This window comes from Carassius auratus, chromosome 19 (genome assembly GCF_003368295.1).
Source record: "Carassius auratus strain Wakin chromosome 19, ASM336829v1, whole genome shotgun sequence".
In the NCBI taxonomy this organism is placed as follows: domain Eukaryota; kingdom Metazoa; phylum Chordata; class Actinopteri; order Cypriniformes; family Cyprinidae; genus Carassius; species Carassius auratus.
This window is the reverse complement of record NC_039261.1, coordinates 21,107,082-21,130,155: the sequence shown is the minus strand read 5'-3', so window position 1 is coordinate 21,130,155 and position 23,074 is coordinate 21,107,082. Positions and strand designations below refer to the sequence as shown.

The window sequence follows — 23,074 nt, the reverse complement described above, 5'->3', positions numbered from 1 at the left end:
ATAAAGACTACAGCAGCATATAATAATGCACTGAGAACATAATCTTTTTTTTAAAGTTGAGATTTAATGAAGACTTGAACTAGTTTTTGACAGTCTTTGACATTGTGAATGATTCTCTGAAGCTGCTCCATGTTTTGCCATCCGCCGAGCATCAGTCCTGGCGTGGGCTTTGCTAACGAGCATCTGGCTGTCCACAGACCTGCTGGGAAGAGACAGAGAAGCTGATGGCGGAGAAGGTGGAGGTGCAGCGTCAGGCGCAGAAGGAGAGCGGGGAGCTGCTGCAGCAGGTGAAGCATCTGGAGGCGGAGCTGGAGGAGCAGGTGAGCCGTCTGCAGGAGCTGCAAGAGACGCACAGCACAGAGACGACCGACCTGAGGCAGCAGATACAGGCTTTAGAGAAGCAGCTGGAGAACAACCGCAAGTTCATGGACGTGAGTCACTTCAGCATGCTTCTGCTTCAGTTCATATCTCGCACTACTGAGTTCATATCTCGCAGTACTGAGTTCATATCTCGCAGTACTGAGTTCATATCTCGCAGTACTGAGTTCATATCTCGCCATACTGAGTTCATATCTCGCACTACTGAGTTCATATCTCGCAGTACTGAGTTCATATCTCGCCATACTGAGTTCATATCTCGCACTACTGAGTTCATATCTCGCCATACTGAGTTCATATCTCGCAGTACTGAGTTCATATCTCGCAGTACTGAGTTCATATCTCGCAGTACTGAGTTCATATCTCGCACTACTGAGTTCATATCTCGCACTACTGAGTTCATATCTCGCAGTTCTGAGTTCATATCTCGCAGTACTGAGTTCATATCTCGCACTAATGAGTTCATATCTCGCACTACTGAGTTCATATCTCGCACTACTGAGTTCATATCTCGCACTACTGAGTTCATATCTCGCACTACTGAGTTCATATCTCGCAGTTCTGAGTTCATATCTCGCACTAATGAGTTCATATCTCGCACTACTGAGTTCATATCTCGCAGTTCTGAGTTCATATCTCGCAGTTCTGAGTTCATATCTCGCAGTTCTGAGTTCATATCTCACAGTGCAGTACTGAGTTCATATCTCGCAGTGCAGTACTGAGTTCATATCTCGCAGTACTGAGTTCATATCTCGCAGTATTGAATTTATATCTCGCAGTGCTGAGTTCATATCTCGCAGTGCTGAATTCATATCTCGCCGTACTGAGTTCATATCTCGCAGTACTGAGTTCATATCTCGCTGTACTGAGTTCATATCTCGCTGTACTGAGTTCATATCTCGCACTACTGAGTTCATATCTCGCACTAATGAGTTCATATCTCGCACTACTGAGTTCATATCTCGCAGTTCTGAGTTCATATCTCGCAGTTCTGAGTTCATATCTCGCAGTTCTGAGTTCATATCTCACAGTGCAGTACTGAGTTCATATCTCGCAGTGCAGTACTGAGTTCATATCTCGCAGTACTGAGTTCATATCTCGCAGTATTGAATTTATATCTCGCAGTGCTGAGTTCATATCTCGCAGTGCTGAATTCATATCTCGCCGTACTGAGTTCATATCTCGCCGTACTGAGTTCATATCTCGCCGTACTGAGTTCATATCTCGCAGTTCTGAATTCATATCTCGCAGTACTGAGTTCATATCTCGCTGTACTGAGTTCATATCTCGCTGTACTGAGTTCATATCTCGCAGTACTGAGTTCATATCTCTCAGTACTGAGTTCATATCTCGCAGTTCTGAGTTCATATCTCGCAGTGCTGAATTCATATCTCGCAGTGCTGAGTTCATATCTCGCAGTACTGAGTTCATATCTCGCAGTACTGAGTTCATATCTCTCAGTTCTGAGTTCATATCTCGCCGTACTGAGTTCATATCTCTCAGTACTGAGTTCATATCTCGCAGTACTGAGTTCATATCTCGCACTACTGAGTTCATATCTCGCAGTACTGAGTTCATATCTCGCAGTACTGAGTTCATATCTCGCTGTACTGAGTTCATATCTCGCAGTACTGAGTTCATATCTCGCAGTACTGAGTTCATATCTCTCAGTACTGAGTTCATATCTCGCAGTGCTGAATTCATATCTCGCAGTGCTGAGTTCATATCTCGCAGTACTGAGTTCATATCTCGCAGTACTGAGTTCATATCTCCCAGTTCTGAGTTCATATCTCGCAGTACTGAGTTCATATCTCTCAGTACTGAGTTCATATCTCGCAGTTCTGAGTTCATATCTCACAGTGCAGTACTGAGTTCATATCTCGCACTACTGAGTTCATATCTCGCACTACTGAGTTCATATCTCGCAGTACTGAGTTCATATCTCGCAGTTCTGAGTTCATATCTCGCAGTACTGAGTTCATATCTCGCAGTACTGAGTTCAAATCTCGCAGTACTGAGTTCATATCTCGCAGTACTGAGTTCATATCTCGCAGTGCTGAGTTCATATCTCGCAGTATTGAATTTATGTCTCGCAGTGCTGAGTTCATATCTCGCAGTGCTGAGTTCATATCTCGCAGTACTGAGTTCATATCTCGCTGTACTGAGTTCGTATCTCGCAGTGCTGAATTCATATCTCGCCGTACTGAGTTCGTATCTCGCAGTACTGAGTTCGTATCTCGCAGTACTGAGTTCGTATCTCGCAGTACTGAGTTCGTATCTCGCAGTACTGGGTTCGTATCTCGCAGTTCTGAGTTCGTATCTCGCAGTACTGAATTCGTATCTCGCAGTACTGAGTTCATATCTCGCAGTTCTGAGTTCATATCTCGCAGTTCTGAGTTCATATCTCACAGTGCAGTACTGAGTTCATATCTCGCAGTGCAGTACTGAGTTCATATCTCGCAGTACTGAGTTCATATCTCGCAGTATTGAATTTATATCTCGCAGTGCTGAGTTCATATCTCGCAGTGCTGAATTCATATCTCGCCGTACTGAGTTCATATCTCGCCGTACTGAGTTCATATCTCGCCGTACTGAGTTCATATCTCGCAGTTCTGAATTCATATCTCGCAGTTCTGAATTCATATCTCGCAGTACTGAGTTCATATCTCGCTGTACTGAGTTCATATCTCGCTGTACTGAGTTCATATCTCGCAGTACTGAGTTCATATCTCTCAGTACTGAGTTCATATCTCGCAGTTCTGAGTTCATATCTCGCAGTGCTGAATTCATATCTCGCAGTACTGAGTTCATATCTCGCAGTACTGAGTTCATATCTCGCAGTACTGAGTTCATATCTCTCAGTTCTGAGTTCATATCTCGCAGTACTGAGTTCATATCTCTCAGTACTGAGTTCATATCTCGCAGTACTGAGTTCATATCTCGCACTACTGAGTTCATATCTCACAGTACTGAGTTCATATCTCGCTGTACTGAGTTCATATCTCGCTGTACTGAGTTCATATCTCTCAGTACTGAGTTCATATCTCTCAGTACTGAGTTCATATCTCGCAGTACTGAGTTCATATCTCGCACTACTGAGTTCATATCTCGCAGTACTGAGTTCATATCTCGCTGTACTGAGTTCATATCTCGCTGTACTGAGTTCATATCTCGCACTACTGAGTTCATATCTCGCACTAATGAGTTCATATCTCGCACTACTGAGTTCATATCTCGCAGTTCTGAGTTCATATCTCGCAGTTCTGAGTTCATATCTCGCAGTTCTGAGTTCATATCTCACAGTGCAGTACTGAGTTCATATCTCGCAGTGCAGTACTGAGTTCATATCTCGCAGTACTGAGTTCATATCTCGCAGTATTGAATTTATATCTCGCAGTGCTGAGTTCATATCTCGCAGTGCTGAATTCATATCTCGCCGTACTGAGTTCATATCTCGCCGTACTGAGTTCATATCTCGCCGTACTGAGTTCATATCTCGCAGTTCTGAATTCATATCTCGCAGTACTGAGTTCATATCTCGCTGTACTGAGTTCATATCTCGCTGTACTGAGTTCATATCTCGCAGTACTGAGTTCATATCTCTCAGTACTGAGTTCATATCTCGCAGTGCTGAATTCATATCTCGCAGTACTGAGTTCATATCTCGCAGTACTGAGTTCATATCTCGCAGTACTGAGTTCATATCTCTCAGTTCTGAGTTCATATCTCGCAGTACTGAGTTCATATCTCTCAGTACTGAGTTCATATCTCGCAGTACTGAGTTCATATCTCGCACTACTGAGTTCATATCTCGCAGTACTGAGTTCATATCTCGCTGTACTGAGTTCATATCTCGCTGTACTGAGTTCATATCTCGCAGTACTGAGTTCATATCTCTCAGTACTGAGTTCATATCTCTCAGTACTGAGTTCATATCTCGCAGTGCTGAATTCATATCTCGCAGTGCTGAGTTCATATCTCGCAGTACTGAGTTCATATCTCGCAGTACTGAGTTCATATCTCCCAGTTCTGAGTTCATATCTCGCAGTACTGAGTTCATATCTCTCAGTACTGAGTTCATATCTCGCAGTTCTGAGTTCATATCTCACAGTGCAGTACTGAGTTCATATCTCGCACTACTGAGTTCATATCTCGCAGTACTGAGTTCATATCTCGCAGTTCTGAGTTCATATCTCACAGTACTGAGTTCATATCTCGCAGTACTGAGTTCATATCTCGCAGTACTGAGTTCAAATCTCGCAGTACTGAGTTCATATCTCGCAGTACTGAGTTCATATCTCGCAGTGCTGAGTTCATATCTCGCAGTATTGAATTTATATCTCGCAGTGCTGAGTTCATATCTCGCAGTGCTGAGTTCATATCTCGCAGTACTGAGTTCGTATCTCGCAGTACTGAGTTCGTATCTCGCAGTGCTGAATTCATATCTCGCCGTACTGAGTTCGTATCTCGCAGTACTGAGTTCGTATCTCACAGTACTGAGTTCGTATCTCGCAGTACTGAGTTCGTATCTCGCAGTACTGGGTTCGTATCTCGCAGTTCTGAGTTCGTATCTCGCAGTACTGAATTCGTATCTCGCAGTAATGAGTTTGTATCTCGCAGTACTGAGTTCACATCTCGCAGTACTGAGTTCACATCTCGCAGTACTGAGTTCACATCTCGCCGTACTGAGTTCACATCTCGCCGTACTGAGTTCACATCTCGCCGTACTGAGTTCACATCTCGCCGTACTGAGTTCACATCTCGCCGTACTGAGTTCACATCTCGCCGTACTGAGTTCACATCTCGCAGTGCTGAGTTCATATCTCGCAGTGCTGAGTTCATATCTCGCAGTGCTGAGTTCATATCTCGCAGTACTGAGTTCATATCTCGCAGTACTGAATTCATATCTCGCAGTACTGAGTTCATATCTTGCAGTTCTGAATTCATATCACACAGTACTGAATTGTGAAATGTAAACTCACAATTGTGGGGGCAAAAAGTCAGAACTGTGAAATAAAAAGTCAATAAAAAGAGTTGCAATTACCTTTTACATTTTTTATAATTTTTTTGATTCCATAGCGAAAATAAGCTTTCATGCTCATTTAATGTTTGCCTGCCCAGCAATCAGTCACACAGTGTTACATCTGAACAGATGTTTGTGTGTTGTTTAGCATGGTAGCATGCTAAGCGTGTTACATGGTCCGTACTGCTGGAGTCTGAGTGTTTCCGTCCTTCTATCTATCAGGAGCAGGCGGCGGACAGGGAACACGAGCGAGATGTCTTTCAGCAGGAGATTCACAACCTGGAGCAGCAGCTGAAGAATCCCACCAAAACACAGACAGGAAGTGACCGACGGGACAGAGAGGTACGACACGTGATCGCTCGGCTAGTTTCACTCTCGCTTCTGTCTTCAGACACAGAGCTCAAGATCGACTCTCATACCAGCTCAGAGTGTTGATTTACACACACAACACCTCCAAACATCACAACTATATTTGTCTGAGATTCAACTGTTTGAAAATCTGGAATCTGAGGGTGCAAAAAAATAAATATATAAATAATAATCTTTAAAGTTGTTCAAATTAAGTTCTCAGCAATGCATATTACTAATCAAAAATTAAGTTTTGATATATTTATATGTTGGGAAATTTACAAAATAGCTTCATGAACATGATCTTTACTTAATATCCTAATGATTTTTGTCATAAAAGAGGAATGTATAATTGTGACTCACACAATGTATTGTTGTCTATTGCTACAAATATATCTGTGATACTGATGACTGCTTCTGTACTGCAGGGCCACAGATACTAATGCAGTATAGTTTGTAATGCCATAGTGCAACATATATCTGAGTTTGGTGACCAGTAGATGAACACACACATACACACATACACACACACTCTCTCTCTCTCTCTCTCTCGGTGCACGCTGGGGGCGTTTGAGGTGTGTGTGAGGGTTTCATGAGGAGTACAGTTTTTTTTTTCGGTTTTTTTTTCGTATTTCTATTTTCTACTGCACATAGATTATTAGAAGAAGGAATAATTTTTGAACAAAGAAGCAAAGACAAAGTTTAGCGGCATTGAGATGGCGTCTCACCCCGCGGCTGCGGAGGTGCTGGTGTCACCTGTGTCGCTCCGTCACGGCGTCAGGTGTGTGCCTGCTCAAGGCGTGACGGTGGAGGATGTGTTACTGGTGGTTGGAGAAATGATCGGATACGAAAACATTTCTTCGGCGTCGAGGATGAACAAGGCGGTAGTGGTGTTTGTAAAGGAGGAGAGATTAGCAAATCGGCTGATAAGTGAAGGAATTGTGGTAGGTGGAGATTTTCTTACCATTTCACCGCTGGTAACGCCAACGACCCGTATCACAGTGTCTAACGTTCCCCCTTTCATTCATAATGATGAAATTGAAAGAGCGTTAGCGAGATATGGAAAGTTTGCGAGTGGGATTAGAACTATTCCACTGAGATGCAGAAATGAAGCTTTGAAGCACGTTATGTCTTTCAGGAGGCAAGTGTTTATGTTTTTGAATCAACCGGAGCTGGATGTGTCGTTTAGAGTTGGCCACGAGGGAAAAACGTATATGGTTTACGCTAACACTGGCAGCATGAGATGCTTTGAGTGTGGGGATATAAATCATAAACGGATTGCGTGCCCTCATAAGGCCCAGGATAGACAGGAAGAGGCAGCTGAACATAGTGCTGCTGTTGAGGATGTTCAGGAACAAAATGAGCATGTTCAGAGTAATACTGAGGAAACAAGTCATGAGAAAGTATTATCTCAGGTTATAGAGGAAAGGAACGTTGTTAATGCTGATTTGATTGATAGTAATGATCAGAACGATGATATTGAGGAAAAGGAGATTTCTAATGGACAAAACGATGTATCTAAAATGGAGGAAAGTAGTGTGATGACTGATGATGTCACCAAAGGAAAAATAAATGTTGAAATGGTTCAAACTGATGATTCTGAAGTATTTAACAGTGTTGAAGTGTGTACTGGTTCTGAAATGGGAGATGATGATAATGTCTCTGAAATTTCAGATATTGGTTCACAAGTCATGGAGGACACATATACACTGCAAGAAATAAATGACTTTCTAGATGCAACTTTTGGAAAGACTGTTGAAGTCAAAGATTTCTTCCCAGACATAAGGAAATTTATAGTGTCTGTGACTTTGTTACAAAGAAACGTTAGTCATGAGGTTCTTAGCAAGCAGAAAAGATTTCGGTTAAGGAAGATCTTAACAAAGTTAAGAAAGAGTAAGGCGAACGCTTCACAAAATGATTAAAACACACAAGGTGTCAGCTTTTCTTTGTCCTTTCACTCTTTTTCTGTCCTGTTTATTTTTTCTCTTTTTATGGAGTTTTTGAGAGCAGGCTCCTTAAATATAAATGGGGGTAGGGATGGAAATAAGTTGGCAATGGTGTCAGAATTATTTAGAATTAAGAAGGTGGATATTGTTTTTTTACAAGAGACACATTCTACTACAGAAAATGAGTCGGAATGGGATAGATGGTGGGAAGGAAAGTGTGTGCTAAGCCATGGGACAAATTTGAGTTCTGGTGTAGCCATATTATTCTCAAAAATATAAATGTAAATATTTTAGTTGTAGAAGAAGTTGTAAAGGGAAGAGTATTATTGGTGCATATAGAATATAAGGGAACTGTGTTTGTGCTTGTGAATGTATATGCACCAAATATTGGGCTTGAGCGTGTGGAGGTTTTTATGAAACTAAAAAATGCTATTCAAAAAATTGGAGATCAGGTGTGTGTTATCATTGGAGGGGACTGGAACTGTACTGTTGATTTTATAATTGATAGGAATGGGGAGGAACCTCATAATGAGTCAAGTGTGGTATTATTAAAAATAATAAAAGAGCTTAATTTGATTGATATTTGGAGGAATAGAAATGTAGGGATTAGACAGTATACTTGGGTTAAAGCATCAGATAATAGGGTTAGTGGGGCAAGACTAGACAGATTTTATATTGATAAAGCATGGAATAATAAGGTGATGAATGCTGTTATTTTACCTGTTGGGTTTTCAGATCACCACTTGGTTTTATTGATTTAAATATGAAAACAATTACAAAGCCGAATTATTTTTGGCATCTTAATGTTAAATTATTACAAGATGCGTTTTTTTGTGATAGTTTTAAACTTTTCTGGAATAGATGGAAAATGCAGAAAGATTCTTTTGAAAACATGTGTCAGTGGTGGGATGTTGGAAAAGTAAATATAAGAATATTTTGTCAAAATTACAGTTCATATAATACATCAAGGGTGAAGTTTGCAGTAGAAAGCTTGGAGAAAGACATTCAAAGAATGGAAAGTACTATTTTTAATAATAATGGAACTGGGCAGAGTGAGCTGTTGAACAAGAAAAAGAAAGAACTTGGCTCGTTATTACAGGAGCAGGTGAAAGGAGCAATTGTAAGGGCAAGAATCTGTTCGATTAAAGACATGGACGCTCCTACATCATTCTTTTTCAACCTTGAAAAGAAAAGCTCACAACAAAAGCAAATATATCATCTTCAACGGCATAATGGGACTATAACGTCAGATCCGGTGGAAATAAAGAAGCTGGCAGCTAACTATTATAAAAACTTGTATGATGCTGAGAACTGTGACACTGAGAGTGCTTCGGATTTGCTGAGTGATTTACCTCAGGTGGAAGAAGAGGGGAGAAAATCACTAGACAGTCAAATAACTTTTCAGGAGATTACAGAAGCAATGAAACAGCTATCAAGAGGACGTTCTCCGGGTATTGATGGACTGCCGGTTGAGTTTTACCAAGCTTTTTGGAATATATTAGGACAAGATTTGTATGAAGTACTCATTCAAAGCATCAAAAGTGGAACCCTTCCTATAAGCTGCCGGAGAGCTGTACTGTCTTTGCTTCCAAAAAAAGGAAATCTAGGTCTTCTAAAGAATTGGAGACCAGTTTCTCTATTATGTTTGGACTACAAAATACTGTCAAAGTGTTTAGCAAATAGGTTAAAGTGTTATTTAGATTTATTGGTTCAAAATGATCAGACGTATTGCATTCCCAAAAGGTCAATCATGGACAATCTCTTTTTATTAAGGGATGTAATTGATTTTAACCAATTTAATCATTTAAACCTGGGTATTCTCTGTTTAGACCAAGAGAAAGCATTCGATCGGGTTGACCATGTGTATCTTCTTAAGGTTTTAAAACAATTTGGATTTGGAGATAATTTTATATCTTATATTAAGTTGTTGTATTCAAATGTTTTTGTGATGGTTAAAGCAGGTGGAGGATTAAGTGCACCGATACCGGTCTCAAGGGGGATTAGGCAGGGTTGCCCACTCTCTGGACAATTGTACAGTCTGGCTATTGAGCCATTGTTGTGTAGGATAAGGAGAGATCTGAATGGAATTTTACTTCCTGGTATAAATAGTGATAGTAGGGTGTCAGTCTCTGCCTATGCGGATGATATCACAGTTTTTATCACAAGTCAAAATGATGTTGACATTTTAACGGGAATTATTAGAAAATATGAGAGGGCATCTTCAGCAAAATTGAACTGGGAGAAAAGTGAAGGGCTTATTATTGGTCAGTGGGGAGGGTCAGGACCTCCAAAATTACCGGGTGGATTGATGTGGGTAAGAGAAGGGTTAAAATTTTTAGGTGTTTTTTTAGGAAATACAGCATTTAAAGGAAAAAATTGGGAGGGAATGCTAGAAAAGGTGAAGGCTCGATTGTCTAAATGGAAATGTCTATTACCACAATTGTCGTACAGAGGAAGAGTTTTGGTGGTAAACAACCTGGCTGCCTCTATCCTGTGGCATAAACTCGTGGTACTGGAGCCTCCTGATGAGCTGATCTGCAGGATTCAAAGGACTTTTGTGAACTTCTTCTGGAGTGGAGAACACTGGATTCGTGCAGCAGCACTATATCTTCCAGTTGAAGAAGGAGGCCAAGGTCTGGTGGATGTGAGGAGCAGAATCTGTGCTTTCAGAATCCAAGCAGCACAGAGACTTCTCTACCATAAGAACTTGGTGTGGTCTCAGACAGCAAAGGCATTTCTTCAAAAAACTGGCGGTCTTGGATTGGATAAACATTTATTTTTAATGAACCTGGAGAAGATTAACATGTCTGAACTTTCGCAGTTTTACCGGACAGTGTTGCATTCATGGAGAACTGTTTTTAAAGTTGAAAGAGAGTTTGATGAAGCTGGGAGCTGGATTCTAGAGGAACCGTTGTTTTTTAATTCAATGTTTCAAATAAGACTTTTGTCTTCGGTAAGTGTGAGTGCATGCCTACAGAGAAATGGCATTGTCAAGCTGGGACACCTCTTGAATAGAGATGGATGGAAGTCATTGGAGGAGCTTAAAGAACTGACTGGATTAAGATCTTCACGCTTGACAGAAAAGTTGATGGAGGAGATTGTCAGTACCTTACCAAGCAGTTACAGAAAGTACATTGGGAGAGGAACTTTGATGGACATGACGAATGAACAGGAACTCCCAGGAATTAAAATCTCTCATTTTATAAAGACAGAAAACGAAGATGAAGATGTGGGGTCAATTCTATCTTTTAAAACCCCGCAGCTAGAATATTTTGAGTCTGCATCCAAAAAAGCAATATATTACTCCACAGTCAAAGTTTTACACCAGGACTCTCTTAAAGGACAGAAAGCCTCCAGGTGGCCAGGTTTGTTGAAGCCAGACTTCCTTTTGAGGGACAGGTGGAGAGCCCTGTATAAGCCTCCCATAGAGAAGCGCACTGCTGATCTGCAGTGGAGGCTTATTCACGGGGCGATAGCTACAGACAGACACGTGGCACACCTGAATCCGGCAGTGGGTGGGGAGTGTAGATTTTGTGGAATTGTAGAAGATTTGGAACATTTGTTTTTAAGATGTAATAGGTTGAAAGGTCTTTTTAATCTTCTTGATAGATGGTTTCAAGCATTTGATGAGAAATTGTTAGAGGAAGTGTTTATTGGGGGTGTGATGTACAGATTCTTAATCAGAAGGAAAGCATGTTTGTTAAATTACTTGATCGGCACTGCGAAATTAGCAATTTGGAAGACGAGAAAGAATGAAGGGCTGAATCTTCTTAGTACTGATGCTGAATTAATGTTCAAGAACCTTGTAGCTGGAAGGTTGAACATAGAGTTTGTATATTACAATCTTATAAAAAATGAGGGCTGTTTTGATGATATTTGGTGTCTTAAAAATGTTTTGTGTGAAATTCATGAGGGCCAGTTGGTTCTGAATTTTTAATTTTTTAATTTGATCAACGAGTATTTGATGTTGTGAATAATGATTGTATTATGTAAATAATAAAGTCTTGTTAAACCTCTCTCTCTCTCTCACACACACACACACACAAACACACACACACTCTCTCTCTCTCTCTCTCTCTCTCTCTCTCTCTCTCTCTCTCTTTCTCTCACACACACACACACACACACACACACTCTCTCTCTCTCTCTCTCTCTCTCTCTCTCACACACACACACACACACACACACACACACACACACACACACACACACACACACACACACTCTCTCTCTCTCTCTCTCTCTCTCTCTCTCTCTCTCACACACACACACACACACACACACACACACACACACACACACCACACACACACACTCTCTCTCTCTCTCTCTCTCTCTCTCTCTCTCTCTCTCTCTCTCACACACACACACACTCTCTCTCTCTCTCTCTCTCTCTCTGACGTGGGTCTGGTGTGTGTGTGTGTCAGGTGCAGGAGCTGAGCGCGGCGCTGCAGGAGAAGGCAGACTGGTGCAGTGAGCTGTTGTTGAGCTCGGAGCAGCTGCAGAGAGATGTGTGTGAGAGAGACGAGGAGATCGAGACGCTGGGAGCACGTCTGAGGGAGCTGGAGCACACACTCATGCACAGGGTCAGTGTGTGTTTGTGCTCGTGACGCAGAGCTAACGCTGCTAGCTGAGAGAGACAGAGAGAGAGAGAGTATGTATGTGTGTGTGAGTGAGTGTGTGTATGCGTGCGCGTGTGTGGATGCAGCGGTTCAGCGTCACGTCTCTGCTCTGATGGTCACGTTCTGCTTCTGTGTGTGTGTGTGTGTGTGTGATGTGATAGTGATCTGAGGGATTGTTGTCTTAGTAGTGAGATGATCTAGATGTTATTCTGAGTGTTTTATCATGAGTAGTAGCGTGTTTCTGGATGAAACGCACACACTCTCGCTTTTCACATTGACCTTGAGTTGTTAAGAAGCAATATACAAATAAATAAATGTTTTTTATTTATTTTTATTTTTTTTTGATTATTATTATTTTGTCTTATTTTGTTTTCTTGTTCTGCTTTTCATTAAACTTTTTTTTAATTATATTTTTTTATCATCATTATTTTGTTGTCAGACATTTTATTTTGAATATAAATATTATTATATTTGCCAGCATTATTATTATTTTGTCATTATTTTTTTAATTGATATTTAGTCATTCAACATTTTTTATTATTTGTTTACTATTATAATATTTTGTTGTTAGACTTATTTTTAATATTAATATTATTATCATCATTATTATTTTGTCATTCAACTTATTGAACATAATGTCGAACACAATGAAGCAGTCAACTGTGTGTGTTTCACGGTGTGTGTGTGTGTGTTTCGTGTGTGTGTGTGTGTGTGTGTGTGTGTGTGTGTGTGTGTGTGTGTGTGTGTGTGTGTGTGTGTGTGTGTGTTTCACGTGTGTGTGTGTGTGTGTGTGTGTGTGTGTTTCACGTGTGTGTGTGTGTGTGTGTGTGTGTGTGTGTGTGCAGGTGGAGGAGGTCCAGCATGTGTCTATGGCGAGCAGGGCAGACGTCACACTGGAAGCACAGCTGCAGACAGAGAGAGAGGCTCTAGACAGGAAGGAGAAAGAGGTACTTCCTGTCACACATTCTGAGATCTGGTGTGTATCCAGATGCAGTTATGACTCAGTTCTGTGTAGTGCTCATCACTCTGGTGTGTTTATAGGGAGCTCAGAGTGAACTCTTCACTGTAAAACAGTATTTCTGCGTGAGAAAGCATCACTGCTGTCGTTTATGCTGGGACTCTCAAACATCCCATAATAACTCATGTTACGCCGCTCACGAGTCTGATAAACCTCTGTTGTGGAGATGATTCCTGTTTCCATGGTAACAGAGACTATTACGGGTAGTGTACAGAGCACTGAGAAATCCTCAGGAGACATGTTTTTATAAACTATTTATTAAAAGTCTAATAAAAACTACATTTTAGGGCCCTATGAAATCCATTCTGTATGTTTCTCCTCCAAATTCTGTTTTTATTTTCCCCTTGATTTTTATTTTATTATTAAATTTAGTAGCAATCAAAAAGCTTGTCTAATTCATTGAAATGGTAACACTTATACAGTTTAACAATAATTAAATAAAGCTGTTCATTAATTAGTTTTTCCCTCAAACAGTCTGTTTTATTACCATTTATAACTGAAAAGCATGTTTAATCAATTAAATCCAGAAAATGTCAACAACATAATATAATATATTTTTTTATATATACAATAATAGAGCTCTATGAAATGTTTAATTTTTCCAGAAATGATTAGTTTTCCATTTCTGTATGATTTAATACAAATGTATTCTCAAATACGGTCAAATCAAATTAAAGCATAACACATTGGCATTTAATTCATTTTTTTTAAAGTAATAATAAACAGGCCAGTAATATTTATGCTAATAAAGAACTAGTTACTAATGAGAACTGGCCACTAAAGTGTTACCAGTAACTGATGAAAGTGTTTAACGTCAGAAGAGCACCTGAAAGCAGGCAGTTTATGATGTGTGTGTGTGTGTGTGTGCAGCTGGTGAATCTGGAGGAGCAGCTGGAGCAGTTTCGTGAGGAGCTGGAGAACAAGAGCGAGGAGGTGAATCAGCTTCACATGCAGCTGGAGATCCAGAGGAAGGAGATCAGCGTCCATCAGCAGGATCAGGCCCGGCTCGCTCAGGTGAAGAGCATACACACGTCCCCCTCTGCTTCTCAAACACCGCTGGGACTCGGGAGCACAGACGCAGTCATATATTTCTAGCAATAGCCAACAATTATAAATGTTTCCTTTATAAAGCTGAGAGTTCTGCTCCTTGATTCTGATTGGCTGAGACGTGTTCAAAGCTGTTGTAAATTATGCTACAAAGTAACACACACCTTTGTTTACTTCTGTGTGTTGCTCGGCAACCACTTTGTAACAACCACAACTGATTCTGAGGAGCTAGATTGTTTGGTGGAAGAATACAGTTCTTATTAATATCATTACACTTTATTTGCTCTGTTTCATTCTGTGAAACCTTACTACATTCATTGAATAACCATTTTATAAAAGCAATAATCTCAGAGAAGCTGTGGTTTACAGTGATTTTATAACAGCTCGTTCATAACAACACCCCTCAGCTGATATAAATTCACTTGTTGGGGCTTATTGCATTTGGATATTAAGTAAAGATCATGCTCCATGAAGATATTTAGTACATTTCTTACCGTAAATATTTAAAAACTTAATTTTCGATTTGCTAATAACTTCATTTGGACAACTTTAAAGACAATTTTTTTGGTTTTTACAGTTTTTTGCACCCTCAGATTCCAGATTTTCATAACAAACCATATATCAAAGGAAAACACATAAATCCCAATTTCCAAGAGTTGAATCAGAGTGTGAGTGTCAGCCAGAGATCGTCTGGACGCTGATCTTAGCTAAATCAGCTCCCGACAGACAGGACTGTCCTAAATTCAGAGTCATGTGCTGATGTTTAACTCTTGAAGGTCTTGGAGGAGAAGGACAGGCAGATAGCCGTCCTAAACGAGCAGCACACGGGAACAGACCCTGAGAAAGAGGTAAAGTCGTAAACGTGTGTGTGGAAACACAGCGGCTGTCGGCGCGTGATGGACTCATGCATATAGTGTGTGTGTGTGTGTGTGTGTTTGGTGCATCTCGTGTCTTTTGTCGGCTTGTGTTTGCATCTTATTTTAGCAACACTGTGAAATGCATGAGCGTCTGTTTAAAGAGTGTGGAGAGTTCATAGCATCATAAGAACTGAGTGCATTCTTTAAACAGGAAGTGTTTGCTGTTACGCTCGTGTTGTGATGTGGTTTGGTGTTTGTTCTGCAGTGTGATTCGTCTCATAGCCTCCTGGTGAAAGGGATTGTTTGACCAAAAAGGGAAATGACTCGCTCAAACCCATGATTGTGGGAAATGACATGAGATGTTTAGTGGGATGTTCACGCTGCTCTTTTCCACACACTGGAAGTGAAGTGACATGAAAGTGCAACAGTATTATTATAAAAATAGTCCAATAACACATGCATCAGTGTTACATTAGTATCATTTTATCAGTTTTTTTTATGTCTATATAGGTTTTATTCATTTTTATTTCAGTTTTAGTTTTACATATCATAAATTATTATTAAATTATTTCTAAAAAAAACAGTTTTATTTTAATTAACATTTATTTTAGGTAACAAAGTACCAGTGTTTTAAGGTTTTATTTGACTTATGTCTCTGTATGATCCAGTGTATGAAAGAGAGCAGTAAAGTAATGCTTATAAAGTAATACTGGGTTGGAACGACTAATGCTAAATGATCTTCATTCTTGGGTGAACGACTGAAGGAATACTGTGAGATTAAACCCCAAGGCAATGAGAGGCGGCTCTTCTCTGACTCGTGTGTTTGTGTGCAGGCGGAGGAGGAGAAGGACGAGGTTCTGCGAGAGATGGAGGCGCAGGTGGAGTGTCTGAGGAGCGAGCAGGAGCGTCTGAAGAGGGACAGCGAGGAGGAGGTGGAGCAGCTCAACGCCGTCATCGAGAAGCTCCAGCAGGAGCTGACACACATCGAGCTCAAGCAGCGTCAGGACGAGAGCGAGGAGATGAAGCAGAGGATGGAGGAGTCTCTGCGAGAGAAGAGCGCTGCGCTGGTGGTGCTGCAGGCCCAGGTGCAGGCGCTGGAGGAGAGCGCAGGGTCACAGGTCACCAGCTTGAACCAGCGGGTGGAGGAGCTGGAGACCAGCCTGGAGCAGAAGGACTCAGAGCTGCACACATGCAGGTTAGTGTTCATTACAGCCAACAAAACCTGCCCACAAACAGGACTGAAAATTACTAATATTCTCACTAATGCAGGTTGAAGGTGGAACAAGCGCAAACGGACGCCGACGCTCTGTACGCTAAAGTGACTCAGCTGGAGGAGAAACTCAGGGAGAAGGTGGCCGCTGTTCTGGTCTGTCAAGCACAACTGGAAGCCGTCCAGACGCAAACCAAAGAGCTCCGCGCCGAGGCCCACGCAGGAGAAGCCATGGGCCCCAGCACGCAGCAGCCGTCGGAGGGCCTCACGGCGCAGGACGGAGCCTCCACAGGGAAGACGAGTCTGCTGACGGAGAAGCTGACGGAGCTGGAGGAGGGTCTGAGCGGGATGCAGAAGGACCAGGAGCTGCAGAAACAGCTGTTGAGCAGCTCTGAGGAGGAGGTGATGGAGTACGAGAGGAGGTTATCCGTGATGATCGACCTACTGAACCACATGAGAAGCAGACCTTCCCATCACAGACTGGTGCGTCACTGTTATATTCAGATATAGGACAAACTCTGATTTTACTAATCAACCGATATATTGTCATGACCGATATTATCGGCCGATATTTGTCTTTTTTTTTTTTTTTTTTTTTATCATCACATTAGCCAATACGTTTTTATACTTGGCCAAAAATGTTGGGTGTATACCAATTTGACTGTATGGTGGTCACAACTGACATATTGTCATGACCGATATTTGTCACTTTTTTAATTTTCGCCATTAGCGGATACGTTTTTATACTTGGCCAAAAATGTTGTTTGTATATCAATATGACTATACAGTGGTCAACCGATATATTGTCACGACTGATATTATCTGCCGATATTTGTCATTTTTGATTATCTGCATCAGCCTATAAGTTTTTATACTTGACCAAAAATGTTTTTTTATATATATATCAATATGACTATATAGTGGTCAACCAATATATTGTCATGACCAATATTATCGGCCAATATTTGTCCTTTTTTTAGTTTTTTATTATCGACATCAGCAGATACGTTTTTATATTTAATCGATAAATGGGACTTTTATTTTGACAGCAACTACAACAAAGGTGCTCCCTTTCATCATCATTATTAGTTTACTTTGTTTGGTTTTTTAGTAAAAAAATGTATTAGCTTTGTCAAATAATTGAATGAAAAATGTTATAATACTTTTTTCCCTTTATTGTCTAGTTGTTTTTAACATCTTTATTTGTGAAAAATACTGTAATAGGATTAGAGGATCAAGAAATTCCAGTCTACAGAATTAATGTTTATTTTACAGTTTTTAGAAGTTGATTCATTTTAATTCATGATTTATTTGACATTATTTTAGTAAATATTATTATAGATGATAAATAGACATTGCATTGCATATCATAATCAAGTGCTGATTTTGTCTTTATTTTGATGAATGGTGTTTGAGATCATCTGAAGAGATTCGGTCTGTCCGCAGGTGTCAGGTGAGGCCAGTCAGTCGCTGTCAGAGCAGCTGCAGGAGGTCAAAGGTCAAGCTGCGTCCACTCAAGAGGAGCTGAGCTGCTACAGAGAACTGAGACACAAGCATCAGGAGGAGATGGAGGTACAGACGCCTCGTCCTGCTCTTCTCACAGGACACACTGCTCTTCTTTCACACTGCTTTATGTTTATATGCAGGTGGAGGACTAACCTTCAGCTCGTTACTAAACTCAGAATGGAATAGAATATTTAAATGTCCTCCGCTCAGCGCTAACCCTTCACTTCCTGTTCCTCGGCGCAGGTCTCGGCGAGCACGCGTGATGAAGACGCTGCTCAGCTGCTGCAGGAGCTGCAGGAGGTCAGAGGTCAAGCGAGCAGCAGACTGCAGGAGCTGGAGAGCAGCAGGGATCAGAGCGTCAGACTGCAGGAGCTGCTACAGGTGTCTAAAACACATGATCTGAGAGCAATAATGAATAATGAATGTGTGTATTTATATGAGTCTGAGAGCTGCTGTGTGTGTGTGTGTGTGTGTGTGTGTGTGTGTGTGTGTGTGTGTGTGTGTGTGTGTGTGTGCGCAGGAGCGAGAGATGAGCATCGCTCTGCTGAAGGATCAGCTGCACCGGGTGAGTGTCCTCCGCTGGATCTCCACACGTCTGACGGGATGCTCGCTGTGACCTTTAACCTCTGCTGCTTTCTCTGCAGGCCTCACAGGAGAGCGATCAGTCCACGGCCGAGCTGCTACAGGAGCTGCAGGAGGTCAAAGGTCAAGCGGCCGCCACCAAAGAGCAGCTGAGGAGCTCCCAGGAGCGCAGCCTCAAACTGCAGGAGGAGATCGAGGTACTTCCTGTCCACTTCTAGCTCCGCTTCCTGTCTGCTTCCCCCTAGTGCTTGATGAAGGAACACAAGAGCGTCATGTGATCGTCATAGAGACTGTTCATAAAAGTCTTTAAATAGTCAAAACATGAAAATAAGTGTTCAGGAACACGGGGTCTAAATTGTGAATCTCTTTAAATCTCTAAAAATCTCTTTTTATTTTTATTTTATTTTAATTTCACATTAATGATATAATGAACTTTTCCTAAGTATTTTATTTGTATTAGTTTCAATTTTACATAGTAATGATTATGTACATTTCATATTATATAATATAAATCTATTCCTTTTTTAAATAATTTTTATTTTCATTATTTTATTTTCATTTTATGTTTTATGATTTAATCGATTTTTTTAATAAGTGCTTCCTTTTGATTTGCATTAATTAAAAAATATATTCATTTATTTTAATTTTTAATCGTTATTATTGAATTGCTTTTTTGTAAGTGTCTTATTTCCATAGGTTTAGGTTATTTATTTTAATGCACATTTTTTATTATTTATTTAATTTTAGAGTTTGTTTTCTTACTTAAAATAATTTACTTTCCATTTTTTATTTTATCCATGTAAAAAAACATTTTTTATTGAAATGTTCTATTATGATTTTATATGTTTAAAGTGTTCTATTTCATTTTTTTTTTTGTTATTTATTATTATTTAAATTATTATTTTATATATTTATAAACAATTAATTCATATAATAAATAATATTATGTACTATAAATTATTAAACAATTTATTTTTAAGTTAATTATTTATTATAACTTCAAATTTGTATAATTTTAATTCATTTTAGCAAATGATTGTGTGGAGTGACAGCAGCAGAATAATGCCCAGAACTAAAGACAGCAGCTGAGCTTAGCTGAACCTCCAGATGCAGATCCAGGTGGTGATGTAAACCGCTCTCGTGTCTCTCTCAGGTCAGAGACGCCTCCATCGCTGAGCTGAAGGACACGGTTCATGAGCTCCAGACCGCTTTAGCCAAATCCAGCGAGGAGCCGGCCCAGCCCAAACAGAAAGGAGACGTCCGAGAGCCTCCTGGGATGGACAGAAGCACAAGGAAAGAGCAGCAGGAGCTGATGCTGGGATACGAGGAGAAGATCGCACAGATGCAGGAGCTGCACGCGGCTGAGATCCTGGACATGGAGTCCAGACACATCTCTGAGAGCGAGAGTCTGCGGAGAGAGAGCCAGCGTCTGGAGGACGAGTGTGGAGCGCTGAGAGACGCCATCCACACCCTGCAGAGGTCACAGGTCAGACATCACCCCCCCTCGTGTTTCACAGCACATCTCACTCATCTCTCAGAAACATGTCTGCTGAGACAGAGGCTCGGATGTGTTTATAAAGATCCTCTCAGTTTTCTGTGTTAGTTTAGTGTCTTTGAGATACTGCATTTCTATTTTTAATTTCTTGAATTATTGTAAATTTACATCATTATTTAATTATTTTTATATTTATAAATTTTTTTATTTTTATTAAACAAAATTATATTCAAATATTTCTATCTTTTTTTTCATTTAAAATTTATTTTTATAATTGTTTTATATTTTTTTTATCATTTTCATTTTTTTTTAGGTTTATAGTATTTAATCATTTTTATTTATTATTTCAGTGCATCAAGTTAACCCAAATGAAAAATTAGTTACATTGACTGTAGTTTTTATTAATAATTGTAATTATTTTTTATTTTCTGTTTAAATTTTTCTTTAATTTTTGATAGTTTTTGTTATATATATATATATATATATATATATATATATATATATATATATATATATATATATATATATATATATATATATATATATATATATATATATATATATAATTTATTTATTTATTTTTATTTATTTATTTTTCTGTTTTAGTTAGTTTGGTACATCAAATGAAACTAAATGAAAATAAGAAATGTTGCCTTGGCAGCTAGATAAATATAAAATATAAAATATGATAAAAGATAAATAAGATAAAATATGTCTTATGTATATTTTATTTTTAATTCCAGCTAATGTTTAGTTTAAACTAACAAAACAAATGTTTAGTTCCAGCCAGAGAAAATGTTTTTGAGGTTTGCTTTAATAACCCTGAATCACAAAGATGGTGGAGTGACGATTAAAAATGCTTCTTTACTTTGTTACAAGTGTAGAGAATCTAACGTAACCTGCATGAAAACAGTCATTTTATTTAGTTTTTAAAGAGCATGCACTAATGAATAATTCACAGTCAAACCAGAAACATAATTCAGTAAGTGTTTGGCGTCAGTGATGAAGTGATATCAGAGTGACTGTGTGGTAGTGATCTCAGATGATTGTTGTTCTCAGGCTCCATCAGTGAGGTCTGAACGTCCAGACGTCTCTCCGATTAAAGATGGATACACCAGCGGTGAGGGATTCAGCAGCACTGCAAACACAGATGACTCATGAACACTAATGTTGAAATATTTAGGGCCAGTAAATAAAAATAAAAAAAACTTTTTTTCTTTAGCTTTTTTGCCCTGCAAGACTGCATTTAATGAATAAGACATTAAAAACAGTGAAATATTATTCTAATGTAAATCATCTGTTTTCTGTGTGAATCTGTGTTAAAGTGTAATGTATTTCTGTGATGCTCCGCTGTATTTTCAGCATCATTCCTCCAGTCTTCAGTGTCACATGATCTTCAGAAATCAGAATAATATGATGATTTACTGCTCAAGAAACATTTCTGATTATTATCAATGTTGAACACAGTTGTGCTGCTCAATATTTCTGTGGAAACTGTGATGCATTTTATTTCATTGATGAAAATGGACTCAGACCTCTAATGTCTTCCTGTCACTTTTGATCAGTAGATGGCAGCGCTGATGTATTAGTGATGTGTTTGTGTCACAGACAGCGGTTCAGACTGGAGTCAGCGAGCAGGTTATGATCCGCACCGCAGCACACCTGAAGGAGCGCGCCGAGACACGGACACAGAGCTCCTGCCCGAAACCATCAAGGTATTACTCACAATACATATACTCTTTTAATTAAAGTATGCCTGCTGTTGAGCAAATATGATGGAAAAAGGACTGCTGTATTATTATAACATCAGTATTTTTAAAAAAGAAACCTCTAAAGTAGAGAAATATGATATTATCGGTTTGATATCGGTTTCAGCTGATAAACATAAAATACACCTAAAATTCATTTAAATTGTTTCTGAATAAATAAAGCGGTCATGAAGTCATTAGCATGTTTTGATTTAAATGTCAGGAGCTAAAGCTCACAAAAGATCACAAACATGACACTTGTAAATTAAATATATAAGTGTATATATATATACTGATTTATTTGTTAATGTGTAACATGTTTTTTTTTTTTTTTTTACAAATTATGAGCGCTAAAACATTTTCGGAGTTTTTACAACTCTTTTGCTTTAGTCCATCTACAAATGTTAAATTCTACACTGCATCTAAACCCTATCGTTTTGCAAAACTAAAAACTAAAAATGCAGCGATGGAGAGATGTATAGAGATGTAGTTATTTTCAAAGCTTCGGTGTACTGTCATTAATAAAGAACTTCATTATTGTTTATTTAATTCTAACAAACAAGCTAATTTGCTTAAAATTTCCTCACAGGAGAGATTTGGTGCTGTTTCCAGACAAAAGTAAATAATCGGTATTGGCCAAAATGAGTTTAAAAATCCTATTAAATATCGGCAAAAATCCAATATGGTGCATCCTGATTTAAAAACAATATGACTGTCTCTAATAACTCAAGCATAGCATGAAACACTGGTAATATGCAGCACATTCAGCATGTAAATAGTTAAATGATAGCATCCAATCACATCCTATATTAGATTAATCAGATATGAGTGCAGCTAACCCAGACTTCACTGTGTGACTTCGAAGCCTCTCCTCACATGCTGTGTCCAATCAGAGCTCAGTGTGTGTGTGTGTGTGTGTGTGACTGTAGTCAGTAAAGCAGCTGTGTTCTCACAGAGTCTACTGCGTGAGGTGCATCAGGAGGGCATGCAGGTGCTGTCTCTGACCGAGCTCCCGCTGACCGAAGATGATCCACCTCCACAGAGCAGAGAGAGAGAAAACACCACCCTCATCAACACCATCCAGTCTCTACAGCTCCTCATCAGCACACTGCAGACACACACACAGGTGAACACACACACACACACACACACACACACACACTCACACTCACACAGGTGAACACACACACACACACACAGGTGAACACACACACACACACACACAGGTGAACACACACACACACACACACAGGTGAACACACACACACACACACACACACACAGGTGAACACAC

At 39.7% G+C, this 23,074-nt stretch overlaps 1 protein-coding gene across 3 annotated transcripts in view; it reads left to right on the top strand.

Annotated features, from left to right (window-relative positions):
• The window catches only part of LOC113119792 (A-kinase anchor protein 9), a 44,509-nt gene that overhangs the window by 11,447 nt on the left and 9,988 nt on the right, over positions 1-23,074 (top strand). For 2 of the 3 annotated variants that reach the window (XM_026289444.1, XM_026289443.1), the window contains exons 4-19: positions 198-431; positions 5,624-5,743; positions 12,123-12,281; positions 13,163-13,264; positions 14,206-14,349; positions 15,159-15,230; positions 16,073-16,434; positions 16,509-16,932; positions 17,896-18,021; positions 18,199-18,336; positions 18,476-18,520; positions 18,600-18,734; positions 19,691-20,023; positions 21,092-21,152; positions 21,641-21,747; positions 22,736-22,906. In XM_026289444.1, the coding sequence (XP_026145229.1) occupies positions 198-431; positions 5,624-5,743; positions 12,123-12,281; positions 13,163-13,264; positions 14,206-14,349; positions 15,159-15,230; positions 16,073-16,434; positions 16,509-16,932; positions 17,896-18,021; positions 18,199-18,336; positions 18,476-18,520; positions 18,600-18,734; positions 19,691-20,023; positions 21,092-21,152; positions 21,641-21,747; positions 22,736-22,906 (2,733 nt within the window). The remainder of the gene's footprint in view (positions 1-197; positions 432-5,623; positions 5,744-12,122; positions 12,282-13,162; positions 13,265-14,205; positions 14,350-15,158; positions 15,231-16,072; positions 16,435-16,508; positions 16,933-17,895; positions 18,022-18,198; positions 18,337-18,475; positions 18,521-18,599; positions 18,735-19,690; positions 20,024-21,091; positions 21,153-21,640; positions 21,748-22,735; positions 22,907-23,074) is intronic. The other variant, XM_026289446.1, reaches the window with a different exon arrangement.